Source organism: Macaca thibetana, chromosome 1 (assembly GCF_024542745.1).
Source record: "Macaca thibetana thibetana isolate TM-01 chromosome 1, ASM2454274v1, whole genome shotgun sequence".
In the NCBI taxonomy this organism is placed as follows: domain Eukaryota; kingdom Metazoa; phylum Chordata; class Mammalia; order Primates; family Cercopithecidae; genus Macaca; species Macaca thibetana.
In genome coordinates, this window is record NC_065578.1 from 180250620 (window position 1) to 180271156 (window position 20537).

The window sequence follows — 20537 nt, forward strand, 5'->3', positions numbered from 1 at the left end:
AACCTCACTACACACAAACCTTTCCCCCTTCCCACCTCCTCCACGACACATGACTTCTTCCAGGATGTCATTTCTGATCCAAGAACAAGTGTAAGTCAAGTATCCGTGTCAAGTTAGCTTAAACTAAAAAGTACGTATTTTTACAGTTAATCACAATACTTGTAAGAAAATACTTTTAACTTACAAAGTTTTAAACTCAGTTTTATGAATTTCATTTAGCAACAATATTACCAAAAGTTGAGGGAAATTTCAGCAAAACCAAGTCCAAGCATGAAACATTTTATAGTAAAAAGTGATGTTAGAGGCAAACTCTAAGATCTCTTTTGACCTTTTAATCAACCATGACCCAAAGTTAACATACCTGCCTCCCAGTGGGAGCAATCTAACTTAACTGATACCAGCTTACTCTACCACATTATCTTTGCAACAGGGTAGTAATCACTGAGTAATCTATCTACCTCTGAAATCACCTTAAACGACCTTTAGCTACACAGTGCCTACAAGAGAAAATTCAGAGAGCCAAGAGCCCCACCTTTATGTAAATAAGAGACTGTTGTTCAGTAATTGTCGATTGAATTTCAGGCATCTGAGATTTGAGACATCAGGCAACGCCTTTTCTTTGAAAATTTTAAAATCTGAAAATGAACAAAATAAGACTTCAAGGGTATTCAAACTTGAACACAGAAACTTTAACAAGTCAAAAGTTAAACAAAAATACTTAGATACAAATTTCAAAAATAATTTTGACCAATTTAAAAAATATAACAGGAGAAAAAAAAGAGCAATCCCACACATCTTAGGAAACCCTCGGTCACTAGCTATGTCTTTAGAAAGGCACCTTTAAAAAACTGAACTCAGTGCACTTTACTTCTTCAATCCCTGAAAAACAGATACCTCATAGTATCATTTTATGAAATTATTTTCAGAATGTTTCATTTGTTTAATGACTCAACTGCAAATAAGATGTTAAATAATTCTGCTTTTCTGACACTTATTCCACACACAATAATTTAATCCCACTTTTCAAAGTACTTTTTGTAAGTCAAATTCTTTCTCTGGAATCCTGATACTTAAATAAAGTTTAGTGTACCGGAGAGCAGCAAAACCATGATCAAAAGAACCATTTGCCAACAACATGTTCCTTTCCAACACCCCCAAGGGATATTAGCCTCACAGAATTACCCTCCCTTGACAGAAGAATGGCTTGGGGCAGTCTGTTCTCTCTGGAAGTTCGTTAGTACCAGCTACTGGTAATAATCAAGCCTTCCAAGGTAATGGGGAGTGAAGCGCTCAGTCAAACGTCAGTTTCTCACACATTGGTTCCTCGGTTAAACACAATAATGAAACTTTCTGCCTATTTACATATCTCAATAGATGAGGAAAAACTTACCTAGATCGAACATTATTTTTGGTACTTCCAGATACACATGTCCATCCTCATCCACTGCCCTGCCATGAAGTTTTCTATACATCCCTTCCCTGATTTCTGAAAGATCACTTATACGTGTTTCTACACTTGCTTTGAATGAAAGCAAAAGGGAAGACAGTAAAGGAGAGCCTTTTTACCCAGGGACAAGGCTGTGCCCAGCAATTACAGTGAGTGCACTTCCTTTTGTTTATTCTGCACCAGGATTAGCAGTCAAATCGCTCTGTGGCTTTTAAGGCTGAGCAGCTATAAAGAACAATAACTTCAAAAGTGAATTTATGTTTTAATTCCACATAGGCAATATAGGCAGCGAAGGCATTTGCTCCTCTCAAATTCCCCCTTAACAGAACAATCACCCTCAGCCCTGGAGGGACATCTAAACATTTTAAAGACGAAAATGTTTAAGGCAGACCTTCTTGTTTCTGATCCAAGTATGCGCTGTGACGGCCTTGCTAGCAAAGAGAAAAGTGGGGATGGGAGTTTCTGATTAACGCTTCAGAAAAAAAAAAAAAAAAAGGTGGAGGGGAGGAACCACAATCCTAACAGCCGAAATGCAGAATAATCAGAGAGCCAGAATCCCGTTAAGTCAGAAAGAACAGGAAAGCAGAGAGACTCGTGCGGAACATTCTGGCCCTCACGGGATGTTAAAAGCTAGATCTATTTCAGAAGTTGGAGAAAGGAGTTTCTGTGTGGCCCATGCCGGGGAACAGAGAGCCAACACGCGGCTGTCTGGGTCCGTGAGGCCGGCTACGGGGACGGAGCCGGTCCGGGAGCTGGGCTGCTGGCGAGCAGTAGCAGGGGACGGGGCTGTCACCGCTTACCCAGGTGCAGCGTGAGGTTGATGGAGCTGGGGTACTGCACCCCGGCCAGCATGGTCTGGCTTTGCCACCAGGTGGTGTCGGCCTGGTTGTTGTAGTCGGTCAGGAAGGCTGCCCCGTGCTGCAGGTGGGGCTGCCCGGCGTCGCACAGGTGACAGGACTTGGTGACCCCGGTCACCCCGGTCTGCACACAGTACTCCTCGGGCGGAGTCCCACACGTGTTGGTAGCCACCACGGTCACGTTGAAGGCGGCGTTGACGAACTCGGGCATGCAGCGCTGCGGCCGCCCGCCCTCGTCCGTGCACTCGTCCATGGCTGCCTGGGCACAGCCCGCCGCGGCGGCCGCCAGCACGACCAACACGGGCCAGAGCCGCCCCCGGCGCCGCAGGGCCGGCGCGGCCCGCTGGCTCCCCCTCATCCCGCCGCCCGCACGCTGGGCCACGGCGAAGGCAAGGGCACCGGCGCGTTCCTCTAGCCTAGCGGCGTTCCCCGGAGGCCGCTTCGCTGCTTGAGCCTGGGGGCCCAGGGGCCTGACTCCCGGGCTGGCGGTGGCGGCGACTCGCGCCGGAGAGACTGACGGGCGGGCGCCCCTAGCGAGGACCGCGCTGCTCGCCGACCGCGGCCCCCGCGCGCCGCCTCCGCGCTTCCCTAACCTACCCCGCGAAGCAGCCTGCACTCCGCGCCGACCCCCGACTTCCGAGCGCGTGCCCGAGTGCGCGCCCCCGGGGAGGAAGGAGCAGGGGGTGGGATCGGCAGGGTCGGGTGGGGTCTGGGAGAGGAGAAAGCCCAACCCGGTCTCCTCTCAGCAACTCCCGCGGTCCCTGGGGCAACTCCCTGGCCCTGCGCGCCCCATGGACTGCGCGTCCGTCCCGGCAACTCCAGGCGGCGGCGGGGGCGGCGGCGTCTCGTGCTCGGGCCCGCTGCGCGCGACCGGGGGGAGGGGCGCGCGGGGTGGGCGGGGAGCCGGGGAGGGGGTTGGGGGAGGGGAGGGGAGGGGAGGGGAGGAGAGGGCGGCAGGATGGTGCATGCCGGGAGGGAAGGGCGGCCTCGCAGACCCGGCTCCCCGCGCGGGAGTCGCCGGGGTCCTCGGCCTCCGCGGCCTGGGAGACTCTGGGTTGCGGGAGGAGGCGGGGGAGGGCGCCTTAGAGGGGCGACGCCGGGTCAGGAGGTCGCTCGGGGTCGTCCCTGGCGCCTCGCGCCCATTTGGGCTGCGGCAGGAGGGTCCCCGCCCAGCCAGGTGTCGGTCCCACCCGGGAGCGCCCGCTGCTGCCCGGGGTCCCGCGCCAGCCCCTCCCGAACAGAAGTCCGGGGCGTCCATGGGGCCGACACTGTCCCTGGAGAATCAGAAGGGCCCGCAGCAGCCAGATGAGTTTTGTGAAGCGATTTCCTGCCGCTGAATTAAAGTGTAACCAGTCGTTTTACCGGGGCAAGGAAGGAAGTGAAAAGGCTGGGAATGGAATGACATTTTTCCCTTGGGTACGCACGACCCACTGCGAAATTCTTCCGCTGTGTTGTTTGTGTCCCTCGGCTTGCCTTTAAAAGACTCGAAATTATGTGGATTCTGACATCCTCCTTTTCGGGCCTGCTGAGTCACGGAATATTCTCAGTGCCAGAATGACTCAGTTCACAGAAACTGAGCCAGAAGATCATGAGTTTTAGTCCCTGAGCAGAACCTGGGCGCTTACCCAGGGCTGATACGGCAAGCAGAGACCAGGGCAAGGAGGCAGCAGCTTGAAACCCTTGGCGTCCCCAAGCAGAGAGGAAGGATGCACATAGTGGATGACACGGATTTGTTTTGTTCTAGCTTTTGAGGAACTTGATGATAAGGTGTGGATAATAAGTACACGGCAAAAACAGAACAACAACAAAAAAAAAAACCACATGCATAGTTTCGGACCCAGTTGTCCCATTAAGATAGGGATAATGGGAATCTGAAACAAGGAAATAAGCATATGTTAGGTGACTCTGGATAGTTAGGGTCAGTGTTAGACGCAGACTGCTAGTTAGGAAAACCTTAAGGATAATGTTCTGGTCGGATGAAGAAGGGAGGGGAATCTAGGGACGTATTACACGACTGAGCTTACTTAGCAAGTATGTTCATCACTTCCGTTTATTTGATGAGATGGGTGGAGATTATGGATGGCTAAAGGTGCTTCATTCTTGGCACCTTCTCTTTGGGAGAACTAAGTTGTGGGGGCTATAATAATTTTTTAATCCTTTCATACATGAGTTGAAGCAAAATAAATACGTTCATTTACACCTAGAGGGGATTATGTGCTCTCTCAGTCCTTCGTTGTACTTGAGAACAAACGTGGGCATATAGAACAAAAATAAGGATGTTAGTTGTAAATAAAGCTACAGATTTGTAATAAACGTGTCTGTATTTTAATAAACATGTTAATGAATTTGCGTTATTATACATTTTTAGTACTTTGTTATATAGTGGCCAAAGAGTGGGTCTGTTTCCAACAATCAAAATAAAGGCAAGGAGACCCCCAAAGGCTGTGAAATCAACATAAATGGGTTTCTTTGTCATTGCTGCCTTTTGAGTCCTAATGTCCAAGATTAACATCAAGATATTACTTATGCGAATTTTCCGTAATTTAATTACCAGAGCCTATCTGATATTTGTAAAGCACATATAGAGACCTTGAATTAATCCCTCAATTCTCTTGCTTATAGAAATGTGTTACAGTGACAAACATCTGTTTTGAAAAGAGGTAAAGTGTAACCAGCCAGTGGGCTTGGTGATAAAAATTCTGCTCCGTTATTTGGATCTTGATTCAAACAAATCAATGGTTAAAACAGAATTTTTAAGACAATTTGAGAAATTTGAACACTAATTAGATGTTTGATGATATCAACGAATTATTTTAGCCACCTGGAGATGCCAGTCTACTAAATATACTTAGTATTTAAAGAAAAAAAAAGTGAAAGTGTGTAAAATTTTCTTTTACTGCAGGTTACCCTATTTTTCAAAAAACTCCAGAGCCTTTTGAATGCATGTTCTTAAGTGCTTAGAAATTTCATTATCAGCCGGGCGCGGTGGCTCACGCCTGTAATTCCAGCACTTTGGGAAGCCAAGGCGGAGGATTGCTTGAGTTCAAGACCAGCCCAGCCAAGATAGTGAAACCCTGACTCTACTAAAATTACAAAAATTAGCCGGGCCGGCCGGGGTCGTTGGCTCACGCCTGTAATCCCAGCACTTTGGAAGGCTGAGGCAGGTGGATCACTTGAGGTCAGGAGTTCCAGACCAGCCTAGCCAACGTGGTGAAACCCCAACTCTACTAAAAAATACAAAAATTAGTTAGGTGTGGTGGCGCGCGCCTGTAATCCCAGCTACTCAGGCAGCTGAGGCAGGACAATCGCTTGAACTGGGGAGGGCGGAGGTTGCAGTGAGCCAAGATCACGCCACTGCACTCCAGCCTGAGCGACAGAGGAAGACTCTGTCTCAAAGAAAAAAAAAAAATCATCCCGGCGTTGTGTCGCATGCCTGTAATCCCAGCTACTCGGGAAACTGAGACAGTAGAATTACCTGAATCCAGGAGGCGGAAGTTACAATGAGCGAAATTGTACCACTGCACTCCAGCCTGGGTGAGGCTCTGTCTCAAGAAAGAGAAGAGAAGAGGGGAGGGGAGGGGAGAGAAGAGGGGAGGGGAGGGGAGAGAAGAGGGGAGGGGAGGGGAGGGGAGGGGAGGGAGGGAGGGGGAGGGGAGGAGAGGAGGAAGGGGGGAGGGGAGGGAAGGGGATTATCTGAAAGAGAGAGGAAGAAAGAAAGAAAAAAAGGAAGAAAAGAAGGAAAGAAAACAGAGAGAAAGAAAAGAAAGAAGAAAGAAAAAGAAAAGAAAAGAGAGAATGGAGGGAGGGAGAGGGGAGAGGGAGGGGGTGGGGAGTTTCATTATCCACCAGACATGGTACTTAGACGAAAAATGTTTTATTCAGGTCCCTCAAAAGATAATCTTAGTGCCCAATTATCAGTGTCTATGCAGCAATGAAGGCAGGATGAGGAAATGAAATTGTTTATTGTTTATTGTACAGGCAAGAGAGCTCCAATTAAAGAAAAAAAAATGTGAAACTCCAGAGAAAAGAGATTTATCCCTTCATAATCTATAAATTCAAGGAAGGATGCTGATTGGCTCGACTTCGGTCACCTGGCATACCCCCAAAGCTAGGTAAATAGAATACCATGTGTGTGGTGGTTGGCAGCCCACCAGAAAACCATGGAATGTGGGAAAAGCAGTCGAAAGGAAAGCTTGCTGTTGCCAGAAGAGGGCAGGTTACAAGGCAGGAAAAACAACCGATGTCTACTACAGCAGGATTTAGAATGTGTGATATAATTAGAAAAATAATTTAAAAGTTTGCACTGACCTTTCCATTGCAACTTTGTCATTTTTTATCTTTTTATAATTACCAATGCGTTTATTTTTTCAGTCCTTATTCTTTCTGACCTCATTTCCTTGTATTCTTCCCAAGCCTAAGCCTCACTATACTATATGCTTTATCTTTTTATATTTAGAAATGCAACCTAAACATAATAATTATTAATAATGATTGACAGTATTAGCCTATATTTACATTCTATGTTACACTTTTCAAAATTACACGGAAGTGAAGAATGTTATCACCTATGTGGAGCTGAAGAAATTAAGGCTCAAAGAGATTAAGTAACCTCTGTAGACAAGTAGGAGGAAAGTCAGGCCGGGAACCTGCTCTTTCTGGCTCCCTGACCAATGCTGTTTCCTTTTCGGTTATGTAAAGGTCATGATAGGAAAGAGGATAAGGGAAGAGCGTTCTCACATTCCCAAAGTTTTTAGGTTATCAAATAAGAATTTAAAATTAGGTAAAAATTAATGTGATACTGGAAGAGAATGACAATATCCCTCTTCAAAGTTACAATGACTACACATGATGCTTTGTGTTAGGTTTATAGATCCTGCCTAGGTCCTTGGTACAAATCCAAGCAAAACAAGATAAGGTATCTTTTGTGGCGAGCTCAGGTAAAGACAGGATTCCTCTTGTATGAGGTAAAACCCTTCCTCCCCACTCAGGCCCATGCACCCAATTCTTCTTCTTCTTTTTTTTTTTTTTTTTACAGAATTGCCCAAACTCCTTTGTTTTGAAAAAAAATTTACTTTTCTAATAATAATCACACATATTTATGGAGTACCTAATGATGTTTTGATACATACAGTGTATATTCATCAAATGAGGGTGACTTGCATATATGTCACCTCAAACATTTATCTTTTTTTTTTTTTAAGTCACCCACCCTGGAGTGCAATGGTGCAAACACAGCTCACTGCAGCCTCCAACTCCAGGGCTCAAGTGGTCATCCCACCTCAGCCTCCTGAGTAGCTGGTACCACAGGCATGGGCCACCATGCCCGACTAATTTTTTTTTAATTTTAGTGAAGATGTGGTCTCACCTTGCTGCCCAGGCTAATCTTGAACTTCTGGGTTCAAGCGATCCTCCCACCTTGGCCTCCCGAAGGGCTGGAATTACAGGTGTGAGCCATCATGCCCAGTCATCATTTCTTTGTGTTAAGAACATTCAATATCCTCTCCTCTAGCTATTTAAAAATATATAATAAATTATTTTTAACTATAGTCAGCCTATAGTGCTATATGGAAAACTGGAATTTATTTCTCCTAACTAGCTGTAATTTTATATAATTTAACCAATCTGCATCTATCCCCCATCCCAACTACTTTTCCCAGTCTCTAGTAACCACTATTCTGCTCTCTACTTCTACAAGATTAACTTTTTTAGCTTCAACATATGAGTGAGAACATGCGGCATTTGTCTTTCTATTCCTGGCTTATTTCACTTAACATAATGTCCTCCAGGCTCATCCATGTTGCTATGAATGACAGAATTTCACTCTTTTTAATGGTTGAATAGTATTCCATTGTGTGTGACTGTGTGTGTATACCACATTTCCTTTATTCAGTCATCTGTTGATGGACAGGTGGGTAGATTCCATATCTTAGCTGTTGTGAGTAATGTTGCAGTAAACTTAGGGAACAGATATATCTTCGGTGTACTGATTTCCTTTCTTTGAATATATATCCAGTAGTGGGATTGCCGGATTATACGACAGTTCTATTTGTAGTTCTTTGAAGAACCTCAATACTGTTCTTCATAGTGACTGTACTTATTTACACTCTCACCAGCAGTGTATAAGGGTTCCCCTGTTTTTACCCATGCGTCCAATGCAAACTATGTTTATCTCGTGATACTAGTTTTGAAAGAGAGACAAAAGGACACATCCCTAATTCATAATATTTAAACCAGAATTTTATTTATAACAATATACAAATACAATAAAAAAGGAAGTATTTCCAAAAATGAGTAGCAAAGACCAACCTCACCCCACTCAAAATTTTCCCATGAAGAAAAGAGAGAACTTCACATCTCAAAAATCTTGTTATTCTGCTAACCAAATGCGAACTGTATCTCACTATAAAGAACAGAGATAAATACTCTTTTATGTGTAGATAACATGGTTTTATCATGGGAACTCAGAATTTCCTTAATAAGTTGTTGACCCTGACAGGGTTAACTGATTACTCTTAGAAAGAAAGGGTAATTTTTTTTTTTTTTTTTTTTTTGAGATGTAGTCTCACTCTGTCTCCCAGGCTGCAGTGCAGTGGCGTGATCTTGGCTCACTGCAACCTCTGCTGCCCAGGTTCAAGCAATTCACCTGCCTCAGCCTCCCGAGTAGCTGGGATTACAGGCACCTGCCACCACGCCCGGCTAATTTTTGTAGTTTTTAGTAGTCGGGGTTTCACCTTCTTGGCCAGGCTGGTCTTGAATTCCTGACCTCGTGACCCACCCCCACTCAGCTTCCCAAAGTGTTGGGACTACAGGAGTAAGCCACCGCGCCCGACCAGGTAATTTTTTTAAAACCAAAGCTATTATTATTGGTAGTTTCCCCCAGAATTTAATTGTCTTATATTAAATAGTTTATCACCTCATTCCATTATGTTGGTATATATTGCAACAGATTTTTTTGGAGGGTGTGCCTGGAAGTTATATTGTGCAAAATTAGAAGTTCACAGCTCTTTGAGTAATATTCTTTTTTGGGCTGTGGTGGAATGTTGTAACACCAGCTTTTAAAAAAATTTCCAGCTGAAATTATTATGGTCCAGGCACAGAACTTAACGGCCTCCATCTCTAGTTTATATCTGTATTTGAACAAATGTTAATTACTTTTTCTTCCCACCCAAATTGTGTTTATTGTAATGACCAAATTAAAGCAAGATTTTAAAACATTTCCCCCATCATTCTATGCACTAAAATGGCTTTTTCATTTATCAGAACTCTCTCTCCTAGTTCATATCTTTCTTTTGTTGTAATAGACATCTTTTATTGAAATTCAGCGTAGATATAGAAAAGTACATAAAATCCAAGGGTATAGTTTGAAAGTCAGATGAGAGAATCACAAAGTGTATGCTCCTGTGATCACTACCCAGGTCTAAAAATGAAATATTACCCTAACCCCAAAGCCCTGTCCTGTCCCTGGCCAGTCAGTATCCCCCACTTCTCCTCAAATGTAACTTCAGTTCTTGCTTATGTCACTGCAGATTAGTTTTGCTTGCTTTTGAATGCTATTTAAATGAAATCACATTGTATGTTGTGTGGGAATGGCTTGTTTTGGTCAATATTAGGTTTTGACGTGTCAATTGATGTATGTGCAAAAATTCCTTATTTTTCCTTGTTGTATGCTATTCTATTGTATAAATACACTACAATTTATTTATTCATTTAACTGTTGTTGGACATTTCAGTAGTTTCCAGTTTGAAACTATTCCGAAGGATGTTACTATGTTTTTATCATCTTACTTGTTTTTTGCAGACACATTTTTTTACACACACACACTTTTGGTGGGTATATACATAGGAGTGGAATTGTTGGGTCATAGGGGTAGGCATATATTCAAATTTGGTAGGCAATACCAAACTGTTTTCCAAATTGGTTGTACCAATGTTCGCTCCAATCAGCTGCATACAAGAGTTGCTGTTTCACCACATCCTCAACCATACTTGGTATTTTCGAGTGTTTTAAATTGTAGCTATTCTCGGCTAATATTATTTTGATATTGGCACTGAACTTGAGGTACTCTAACTCCCATTTATATACGTATTTGCGCAAAATATAAATTATGTGTATTATTGGATCGTACTTTATAATTGGTGGGTTTAATTTCTAATTCCTTGATTACTAATTCAACTGGCCTCCTTTTCATATATTTATTAACCATTTGGGTATCTTCTTTTGTGCCACTTTATGTTTTTGCTAATTACTCTATTGAGTTGTCTTTCTCTTTCTTACTGATTTGTAGGGATTCTTTACCTATTTTGGATATAGTCTCCTTTCCTTGTGCTATGTGTTGCAAATGTCTTCTTTGTGGTTTGCCTTTTCCCTCTTCAATAGTGTTTCTCCTTTTGAAATTTTTATTATGAAAAAATTCAAGCATAAGCAAAAGTGTTGGTGGGAATGTAAATTAGTTAAATCTCCATAGAACATATTATGGAGATTTCTCAAAGAATTAAAAATAAAACTACCATGCAACCCAGCAATCCCACTACTGGGTATCTACCCGAAGGAAAATAAATAGTTGTATCAAAAAGACATCTGCACTAGTATGTTTATCACAGCACTAATTATGATAGTAAAGGCATGAAATCAACCTAAGTATCCATTAACAGTGGATTGGATAAAGAAAATATGGTGTGTATGCACTATGAAATACTATACAACCATAAAAAAAAGAACAAAATCATGTCCTCTGCAGCAACGTGGATGCAGCTAGAGGCCATTATCCTAGTGAATTAATGCAGAAACAGAAAATCAAATACCACACGTACTCACTTATAAGTGGGAACTAAACAATGGATGTCATATTCTAACCTCTTGAGATGAAATCCTAGATAATGAATTTCAGCCATTTTTTCCTAACACATGCTAAAGAATATAGATTTCCCTCTAAACAGCACTTTAGCTGCATCTCATTACTTTTTTTTTTTTTTGAGACAGAGTCTCCCTCTGTCCTCCAGGGTAGAGTGCAGTGGCACGATCTCAGCTCACTGCAACCTCCACCTCCCAGGTTCAAGCGATTCTCATGCCTCAGCCTCCTGAGTAGCTGGGATTATAGGTGCGTGCCACCATGCGCGGCTAATTTTTTGTATTTTTAGTAGAGACAAGGTCTCACCATGTTGGCCAGGCTGGTCTCAAACTCTTGGCCTCAAAGTCATCTGCCCACCTCAGCCTCCCAAGGTGCTGGGATTACAGGCATGAGCCACCGCATCCGGCCACATCTCATGACTTTTGATGTGGCTTATTATTTGTTATTATTCAGTTCAAAACATTTTCTAATTTTGGTTGCAATTTCTATTTTAACCCATAGGTTACTTATATGTGTTGCTTAATTTCCAAACATTAGGAGATTTTCTAGTTCCAAACATTAGGAGATTTTCTAGTTGTCTTTCTTAGTGTACGGTCTGTTATTACTATGTATTGTTATTTAAAAGTAAGTAACTGGGAACTTGACTTTCTTCCTTGCATCAATCATGGAGTCTGTCCTAGCTGTGCTTTAAAGAGATGAGAAGAAAGACTCAGTGGTTTGAACAAATTGGAAAAGGAGGGCTGGCACCAGAACCTATCTGACGCACTACTCTGAGCAGCTACTACAGAAGTAGCAATGGTCTTTCAGCAGCAAAAAAGAATAATCAGAATCAATGCCTTGAAATTGAGTAACAACCCCTGGGTTCCCCAACTTACCATGATATGGGGACCTAAGAAAGGAAGACATTCTTATAATAAGCAAGATAGATATTTGGAGTCATATTACTACTAAAAATATGTGACCTTAAGTTATTCTCCAAGCTAGTGAACAGGAAATAACATTTTTCATTTGATAGCATACTTATCATTTCACACTGTGTTTGATATTTAGGAGACATATATATAATTTAGTCTCTCTAATGTGAAAATAATACCCATAGCTAATATTCACTCACCACTTACTATATGTTGGGCACTCTTCTATGCCTTTTGCCTCTATTATTTTAGTTAGTCCTTGTATTTGTTATTTTCCCGATTTTCAGATGAAGATTTTAAGTAGCTTCTCCAAGGTCATTCAGCTGCTGGTAAAGACTGGATTCAAACTGGGGATGTCTGACATTAGAGTCAATGTGCTTACCCCTTATGTACAACAATAACAAATACTTATTTGGAGTTTGTAGCAATGACATTTTAAGTGCTCAGTATATGTTAACTTATTTAATCATTGCAATAATCCTATGAGATATATAGTTTTACTATCATTCCATTTTATAGGTGAGAAAACACCTAGGTTTTTTATAGGTGAAGAAGATTCAGTAACTTACTCAGGATTATACTGCTAATAGGTGGCGGAGCTGAGATTCAGACACGGGCAGTCTGGTTACAGTCTCTGTCTTCACCATTACATAATACTGCCTCTCAAATTATATTGACTTATCAAAGACATAGCAAGGGTCAAACATTGGCTTATGTGTATGTTGTCATACTATCAGTCACAAATTAACATTCACCTAGGTTTGATATTTATGTCCGAAATAACAAAACATTTATCTTTGAATGGATGTTTTGCTAATAAATAATATCTTCATAAAGTTGTTTTGAATTTTTTAAATGTAAAAACATAATTTATAGGCATAATAGAAATAATCTACAAACAATAATGTTGATAAATAACCATTACACAAAAATACATGTATTCTCAGTTTGTATACTGCTGCAAAAAGGAATCACTGTTGTAGATAAGATCAGCTCAGGGAAATAAAAGTTCAATTTACTTTAATTTATGCACACAGATTATTTCTTCCATGGCTGCAATCTGAATTATTAAAGTTAAAACTTAAACTTTAATGTTAAACCACTCGAGGACTTCATAAATATGCTGGAGAGACAAGGTTTATTCAATGTTAGTTCCACAGGAAGGGAAAAAGGGTCCATTTTTATCCAAGTCCAGAGACAGGATGGCCATACTCAAGTAAGCTTACTGGCAGCAAAGCCAAAGAATCCTCTCCCCATACATCACATTTTAAAAACTGTTCAGCAAATTATACAGTCCTTCAATTGTAATGGAAAGTGGCTCGCGCCTGTAATCCTAGCATTTTGGGAGGCCGAATTGGGTGGATCACATGAGTCGAGGAGTTCGAGACCAGCCTGGGCAACATGGCAAGACCCAGTCTCTACTAAAAATACAAAAAAAAAAAAAAAAGTTGGGCATAGTGGCGCATGCCTGTAGTCTCAGCTACTCAGAAGACTGAGGTGGGAGGATTGCTTGGGAGGCAGAGGTTGCAGTGAGCCAAAATTATGCCACTGCACTCCAACCTGGGCAACAGTGTGAGACCCTGTCTCAAAAAATTTCTTTTTTAGTTTTTAAAGATTTTTTTAAATGTTAGTGTGCCAGGTATAGGACTTTAAATCCTTTATCCGATCTTTTTTTTTTTTTTTAACTGCAGTAATGATAATTTCCTACTAACCTTTCATCTCTTGTCTTTGGTGTATGTTCACTATATCCATTTGTTATCCACATAGGATATGCTTTTCCAAAGCAAGGATTACTACTGATTCAAACTGATTTTATGGAAAGGTCATTCCAGGAAGTAATTTGACATCAGAGAACTCACTGAATACAAGAATGACATTTTCATTCAAAGAGCTGGATGACTTTTTGGATGTCCAGTTTATACGAGCATCCACAGAATTTTTCAGGCATAAGCATCCACAGAATTTTTCAGACATAAAGCACCCTTGTCTTATTTTTAATAGCATCTGAACATTTGTGCTAATGGAAGCATTGATCGCTTATTCTGGAATGAGTTGTGGAAAAGGACAACCTGAATAGAAAAGAATTCTTTGACATCATTGCAGCTTTAGCAAAGAAAATAATCCAGCCTATAATGCAGGAATTCAATATAATCACTACATAAGGCAAGTAAACAAAAAATATTTCACAGGTTTTGAAACTTTAAGCAGAAAAATAAAATGATCACCCTCAAAGAATTCTTCTTAGTGTTTCACAAAATAAACAGCCCATGAATATTGAGCAAGATCAAAGCAATTGCTAAATTTGGGGACATGAAAATCAGCACAATATTTTTAAAAGTAACTCCGTGAATGGCGTGAACCCGGGAGGCGGAGCTTGCAGTGAGCCGAGATGGCGCCACTGCGCTCCAGCCTGGGCGACAGAGCAAGACTCCGTTTCAAAAAAAAAAAGTAACTCCTTGACCGGGAGCTCACGCCTGTAATCCCAGCAGTTTGGGAGGCTGAGGCAGGCAGATCACTTGGGGCCAGGAGTTTGAGATCAGCCTGGTCAACATGGTGAAACCCCTTCTCTACCAAAAATACAAACGTTAGCTGGGCGTGGTGGTTCATGCCTGTAATCGCAGCTACTCACTCAGGAGGCTGAGGTAGGAGAATCGCTTGGACCGGGGAGGCAGAGGTTGCAGTGAGCCGAGATTGTGCCACTGCACTCCAGCCTGGGTGACAGAGTGAGATTCTGTCTCAAAAAACAAATAAATAGATAAAAGTAACTCCCTGGAAATTGGCACCATGGCAATAACCAACAGCCAGAAGGGCTTCAAGAAAAAAAAAAAAAAGAACTTTAAATTATTGTTACAGACTGAGTGTTTCTGTCCCCTCCAAAATTCATACATCAAAGCCCCAACTCCTAATGTGATGGTATTTGAACCCGGGAGGCAGAGGTTACAGTGAGGCAAGATCATGCCACTGCACTCCAGACTGGGCAACAAAGCAAGACTCTATCTCAATTAAAAAAAAAAAAAAAAAGACCGGCGCGGTGGCTCACGCCTGTAATCTCAGCACTTTGGGAGGCCGAGGCAGGCGGATCACGAGACCAGGAGTTCAAGACCAGCCTTATCAACATAGTGAAACCCCATCTCTACTAAAAAATACAAAAATTAGTTGGGCATGGCGGCGTGCGGCTGTAATCCCAGCTTCTCAGGAGGCTGAGGCAGGATAATCGCTTGAACCTGGGAGACGGAGGTTGCAGTGAGCCGAGATTATGCCACTGCACTTCAGCCTGGGCAAAAAAAAAAAAAAAAAAAAAAAATGAATCTTGGGATAGAGCCCAACAAAATTAAGACAATGAACACCAAGGATCTTGCACCTCTGACTCAAGTCTTAGAAGCCTCCCCAAAGTTCATTTCTCCCTCGAGGCAAAGCCAGGATCCATTCCAGTATCTGTCTGTTGACGTTTCACCCATCCAGTTTTCACTCTTACACCCTAACCCTTGCCAATCCTTCAATAAATTAAGCGGTCTCTAAATGCAGAACGCCATGCTAAGTACCTGGAGGTTACAAGTATGAGGAGAGGCAAGAGTTTCAAAACAAATAGGGATCATGGTTTCAATTGAAGGGGAATCTATAATTTAGTCTAGAAGATAGAGTATATAAGTGTAAAAATTATTCAAGCACATTTACAAAATAACAAAAGCTTAAGTCATATTATATAACTCAAATGTATAAAGTGGGTATGAATTAATATGCAAAGAGCTTCCACCCCCAGTGAATGAGTGAATAAATTAGCCATGAATTAGAATTTTAAAGGTTGCAAGGATTGTGGGATAGCGTAAAAGAAAGAAAAGAGTGTTGCAAGTAAAAATATATGCTGATAAAATATTTCAGAATGTATGGAAAAATTCATACCTGCTTGAAGATATGTGGTTGCTTATCTATTCAATAAATTCCTATTGACTATATACTATTTTCCCAGTATTCGTTCATTCATTCAACAAATACTTATTTTCCTGTTTTGTATCAGAAGCTGGAAAAATAGCAGTGAATAGGCAAGACAGGGCTATGCTATGCCCTGAACACACTTGAAATTTAATGAGAAGGACAAACATTTAAATAAACAATTATAATAAAATAAGATGGTGTATGACATAAGAAATACAGCCACTACTGAAAATTATTGAAAGGAATACTAAATACTAAACAACTGGGAATTATTTAAGCGTGGAAGTAATATGATTATATTTGTAAATTTTAAAAAACATTTCTCTTATTGCAAAAGAAAACTGAATCACAAAGAAGTAATAGAAGAGAGCTATTTAGACAGCTGGTCAGCAAAAGAAACAATCATCAGATTAAACAGACAACCTGCAGAATGAGAAAACATTTGCAAACTGTGCAACTAACAAAGGACTAATATCCAGAATCTACAAGGAACTCAAACAAATCAACAATAAAAAAACAAATAATCCCATCAAAAATTGGGCAAATGACATGAATAGACACTTCTCAAAAGAAGATGTATAAATGGTCAACAAACATATGAAAAAGTGATTAACACTGCTAATCATCAGATAAATGCAAATTAAAACCACAATGAGATACCACCTTACCCCAGCCAGAATGATCATTATTAAAAAATTTAAAAACTGGCCAGGCATGGTGGCTCACACCTGTAATCCCAGAACTTTGGGAGGCCAAGGCGGGTGGATCACCTGAGGTCAGGAGTTTGAGACCAGCCTGGCCAACATGGTGAAACCCCGTCTCTACTAAGAATACAAAAATTAGCTGGATGTGGTGGCATGCGCCTGTAATCTCAGCTACTCAGGAGGCTGAGGCAGGAGAATCTCTTGGTTGCAGTGCACTGAGATCACACCATTGCACTTCAGCCTGGGCTACAGAGTGGCATTCCATCTCAAAAAAAAAAAAAAAAGTTAAAAAGCAATAAATGTTGACATGGGTGTGATGAAAAGGGAATGCTTATACACTGCTAGTGGGAATGTAAATTAGTACAACCTCCATGGAAAACAGTATGGAGATTTCTTAAAGAACTAAAAGTAGATCTACCATTCAATCCAGCAATTCCAATCCTGGGTATCTACCCAAAGGAAAAGAAGTCACATCGAAAAGACACCTGCACACGTATGTTTATCGCAGCACAATTCACAATTGCAAAGATATGGAACCAACCTAATTGCCCATCAACCAATTAGTGGATAAATAAAATGTGGTATATACACACCATGGAATACTACTCAGCCATAAAAAGGAACACAATTACATCTTTTGCAACGAATTGGATGGAGCTGGAGGCCATTATTCGAAGTGAAGTAACTTAGGAGTGGAAAACCAAATACTGCATGTTCTCACTTATAAATAGGAGCTAAGCTATGGGTACCCAAAGGCATACAGAGTGGTATAATGGACTTTGAAGACTCAGAAGGGGAGTGGGTGGGAGTGGAAAGAGGGATTAAAAAAAAAAACTACATATTGGGTTTAATGTACACTACTTGAGTGACGGGTGCACTAAAATCTCAGACTTCACCCCTATACAATTCATCTGTGTCACCAAAAACCACTTATACTCCAAAAACTATTGAAGTTAATATACACATGTTTACCTAATAATGTTACATATGTATATATAAAATGAAAGCTTATATATGTGCATGTGTATACATATATATGCCTCTATGTGTGTGTGTATATATGTGTGTGTGTATATATAAAGAAAGCTAGTGGCTACCACTTCAGTAAGAGGTAGAAAGTGATGAATAAGAGAATGGAGAAACATGGCAAACTTAATATACACTTGGGAGGTAGAATAAGAACCTCCAAGGTATTTTCTGGCTTTAGAAGCTTGAAAAGACACAAGAAAGATACTTCTATATTCTGGATTGAATGACTGACTGGGTAAGTGATGATGCCATTTACTGAGATAAGAAACACTGGTAGGAGAACAGGTTTGGAAATTAAGTTTGAAGATGCAAAGTCCAGTTTTCAAGTTCAATTTTGTTTATAATACTGTGTTAGATGCTAAATAAGGTATAGTGCCTGACTTTGAGGGTTAATAGTACAGAATAATATCCATTATTATAGTTTTGTAAAATAAAAGGCTAAATAGAGATATGTAGGATGTTGAGTTAGGCTGGTTAGGGGAGTTTACACTGTGGTAGTGAAACCCCAAAGCTCAATGACTTAACCAACAAAAGTTTATTTCTTGCTTACATGAAATCTAATGCAGGATCAGAGGACTTCCCAGAGCAGCTCCAAACATGTGGTCTGTTTAGGCCATTTCCATCTTGTGGTTTTACCATCCCGTCATAAGACCTTTACAGTTGCCAAGAGAAGAGAGAGTTGGGGGGTCATGCACCAACTCTTAGGTGTTTTGGACCAGAAGTGGCGCATCTCACTTCCACTCACAGCCCTTTGACCAGAAGAAGTCACATGGCCTTACCTCACTGGAAAGGAGCTGGGAAATGTGTAGCATCAAGAGACTCTATTCAATGAGGAGCAAGAATCTCTGCCACAAATATGAAATGGGAGTGGTTAATTATTTGAGGACATCTTTCAGAGAGAGGCCACATTTGTGCTGGGAGTTAAAGGAAGCCTTAGGACTGACCATGTAATGAAGACAGAGGAAGGACGGCAAGTTAAAGGAACATTACATACAAAAACACTGAAACATGTAAGAGCTGGATATGCTGAAGATATCTGGGGAATGCTGAGAAGAAACTGACAGAGTAGAGGTTTTCAGGGAAGTAGAAGAAAACAGGCGATTATACAGATTAGAGAGGGCACAGATATGCTCAGGAGGTTGTATTCTGATCTGTAGATGAGGGTGAGCCATTGGTGGTTTTTAGGTAAATAAATAACTTTATCAGGGGCAGTAAAACCATCTTGGAGATGGTGGAGAGGCTCAACCTTTAGAAGAGGCAATGGAGGTTATAACAGATGTATTATACATGTAGATATAGTAGATATATAAGTAGATATAATAAATATATCTACTTAGATGACAGAATGGGCATATGAGTAAAACTAAAACCAGTGGCATATGAGGGTGAGGGAGAAGGAGCTGTGGAGAATGAATTTGAGGTTTCTAGCTTGGTCAGTTCAATGGATGTTGAAGCCATTAACAAAAGTAGGGAAAACAGTCACCGGAACAGACTGAAGAGTAAAAATAACTCTTTCTGCGGCTAGAAATTCAAGCCTTTTGGATCATCCTTTGTTGAAGTTTGTTTACCAAAAACGAATTTATAACTATGTTGTAATAATATTTTTCTTTAAAAAAAAAATCCTTGTCTACGGAAACACTGGAAGAGTAGACTTTGTGATTAGCTAAAAACACCTCCCTTGTTTGAGTCTTAGCCCAGTTTCTCTTGCCTACTGGATCCGATGTGCTCGGAGCATGGAAGCATCTGGAACCACCACATTTCCTCATTCAAGCCAAAACAAGTTAACTCATCTGTGGCTTATCTAATATCCGCCCTGTAGATCTCATGGGAGGATATAGCCCTTATTACTAAAATAATGTGCAGAAAACAAAAATAGTATAAAAAGAAGTTTCTGAACATAATCTTTGGAGTTGATTTTCAAAATAACTTACATAAAGTTAACATAAATTAATGTTTTGTGTTTAAGTGTTGCTTGGTTTTGACAAAGTATCTTTGCCATATTTTTTGATATTCTTATGTGCATTAATTTAACTTTGGGGAAATCTTTTTTTTTTTTTTTTTTGTAATAAGAAAAAAAACCTCCTAGATTCTGTTTTTTCCCCTACTGACTAACTTGTGGTAAGCCACACGACCTTTTGACAATTAAGCCGTTGATTGTGAAACGTGGATAATAATGTTTAACTCTCTTACCAGAATAGTATTGGGACTTACTCAATCAGAGGCTCTAAAATACTATAGTGCCCCTAGGTACAATGTATTCATAGATACTAATTATGAATAATTACTGTCACTTCTTTGAATATAATAATTTATTGAGTCTTTATGTTGAGTGGTCCTCTATTATATACTAGGGACTAAAGATAAAAGGAGAAATAATATATAGTTCCTATCTTTAAGAAATTCTCAATTGTAGTAGAAAAGAGAAGCAGTAAGATCAAAAGGTGAATATACAGAAGTACAATTCCATGAATCATCAAGAGAATCACTAGGGAAAAAAAAAAAGTGAAAGAGAGAAAGAAAAAAATAAACAGAAAGTTTACCTGAGCTAGCTGTTCTAAAAAACTTTAAGACTCTTGGTTGACTCTTTTCATGACTGATAAGTTATAGTAATTTCCACAGCTTTCCCTTGATGGCAAGTTGTTTGAGGCAAGGCATGTTTTTCAACTTAATATCTTATTTATCACAAGGAAGTACTTAAGAGAGTTGGTCTTGGATCCAGACAGCCTGTATTTAATTACTGGTATGTGACCTTGAGCAAGCTTCTTAGTCACTATTAATGCCTCCATTCCTTCCTTTGTAAAATG

At 40.8% G+C, this 20537-nt stretch overlaps 1 protein-coding gene across 2 annotated transcripts in view; it reads right to left on the bottom strand.

Moving 5' to 3' along the window:
* Positions 1 to 3110, bottom strand: part of LAMC1 (laminin subunit gamma 1) — a 122168-nt gene extending 119058 nt beyond the window's left edge. Inside the window, exon 1 of one of the 2 annotated variants that reach the window (XM_050783347.1) lies at positions 2248 to 3110. In XM_050783347.1, coding sequence (XP_050639304.1) covers positions 2248 to 2662 — 415 coding nt within the window. In that variant the 5' untranslated portion in view covers positions 2663 to 3110. Of the gene's footprint in view, positions 1 to 532; positions 2178 to 2247 lie in introns of those variants that run through there. The other variant, XM_050783353.1, reaches the window with a different exon arrangement.
* Between the last annotated feature and the right edge of the window lie 17427 nt (positions 3111 to 20537).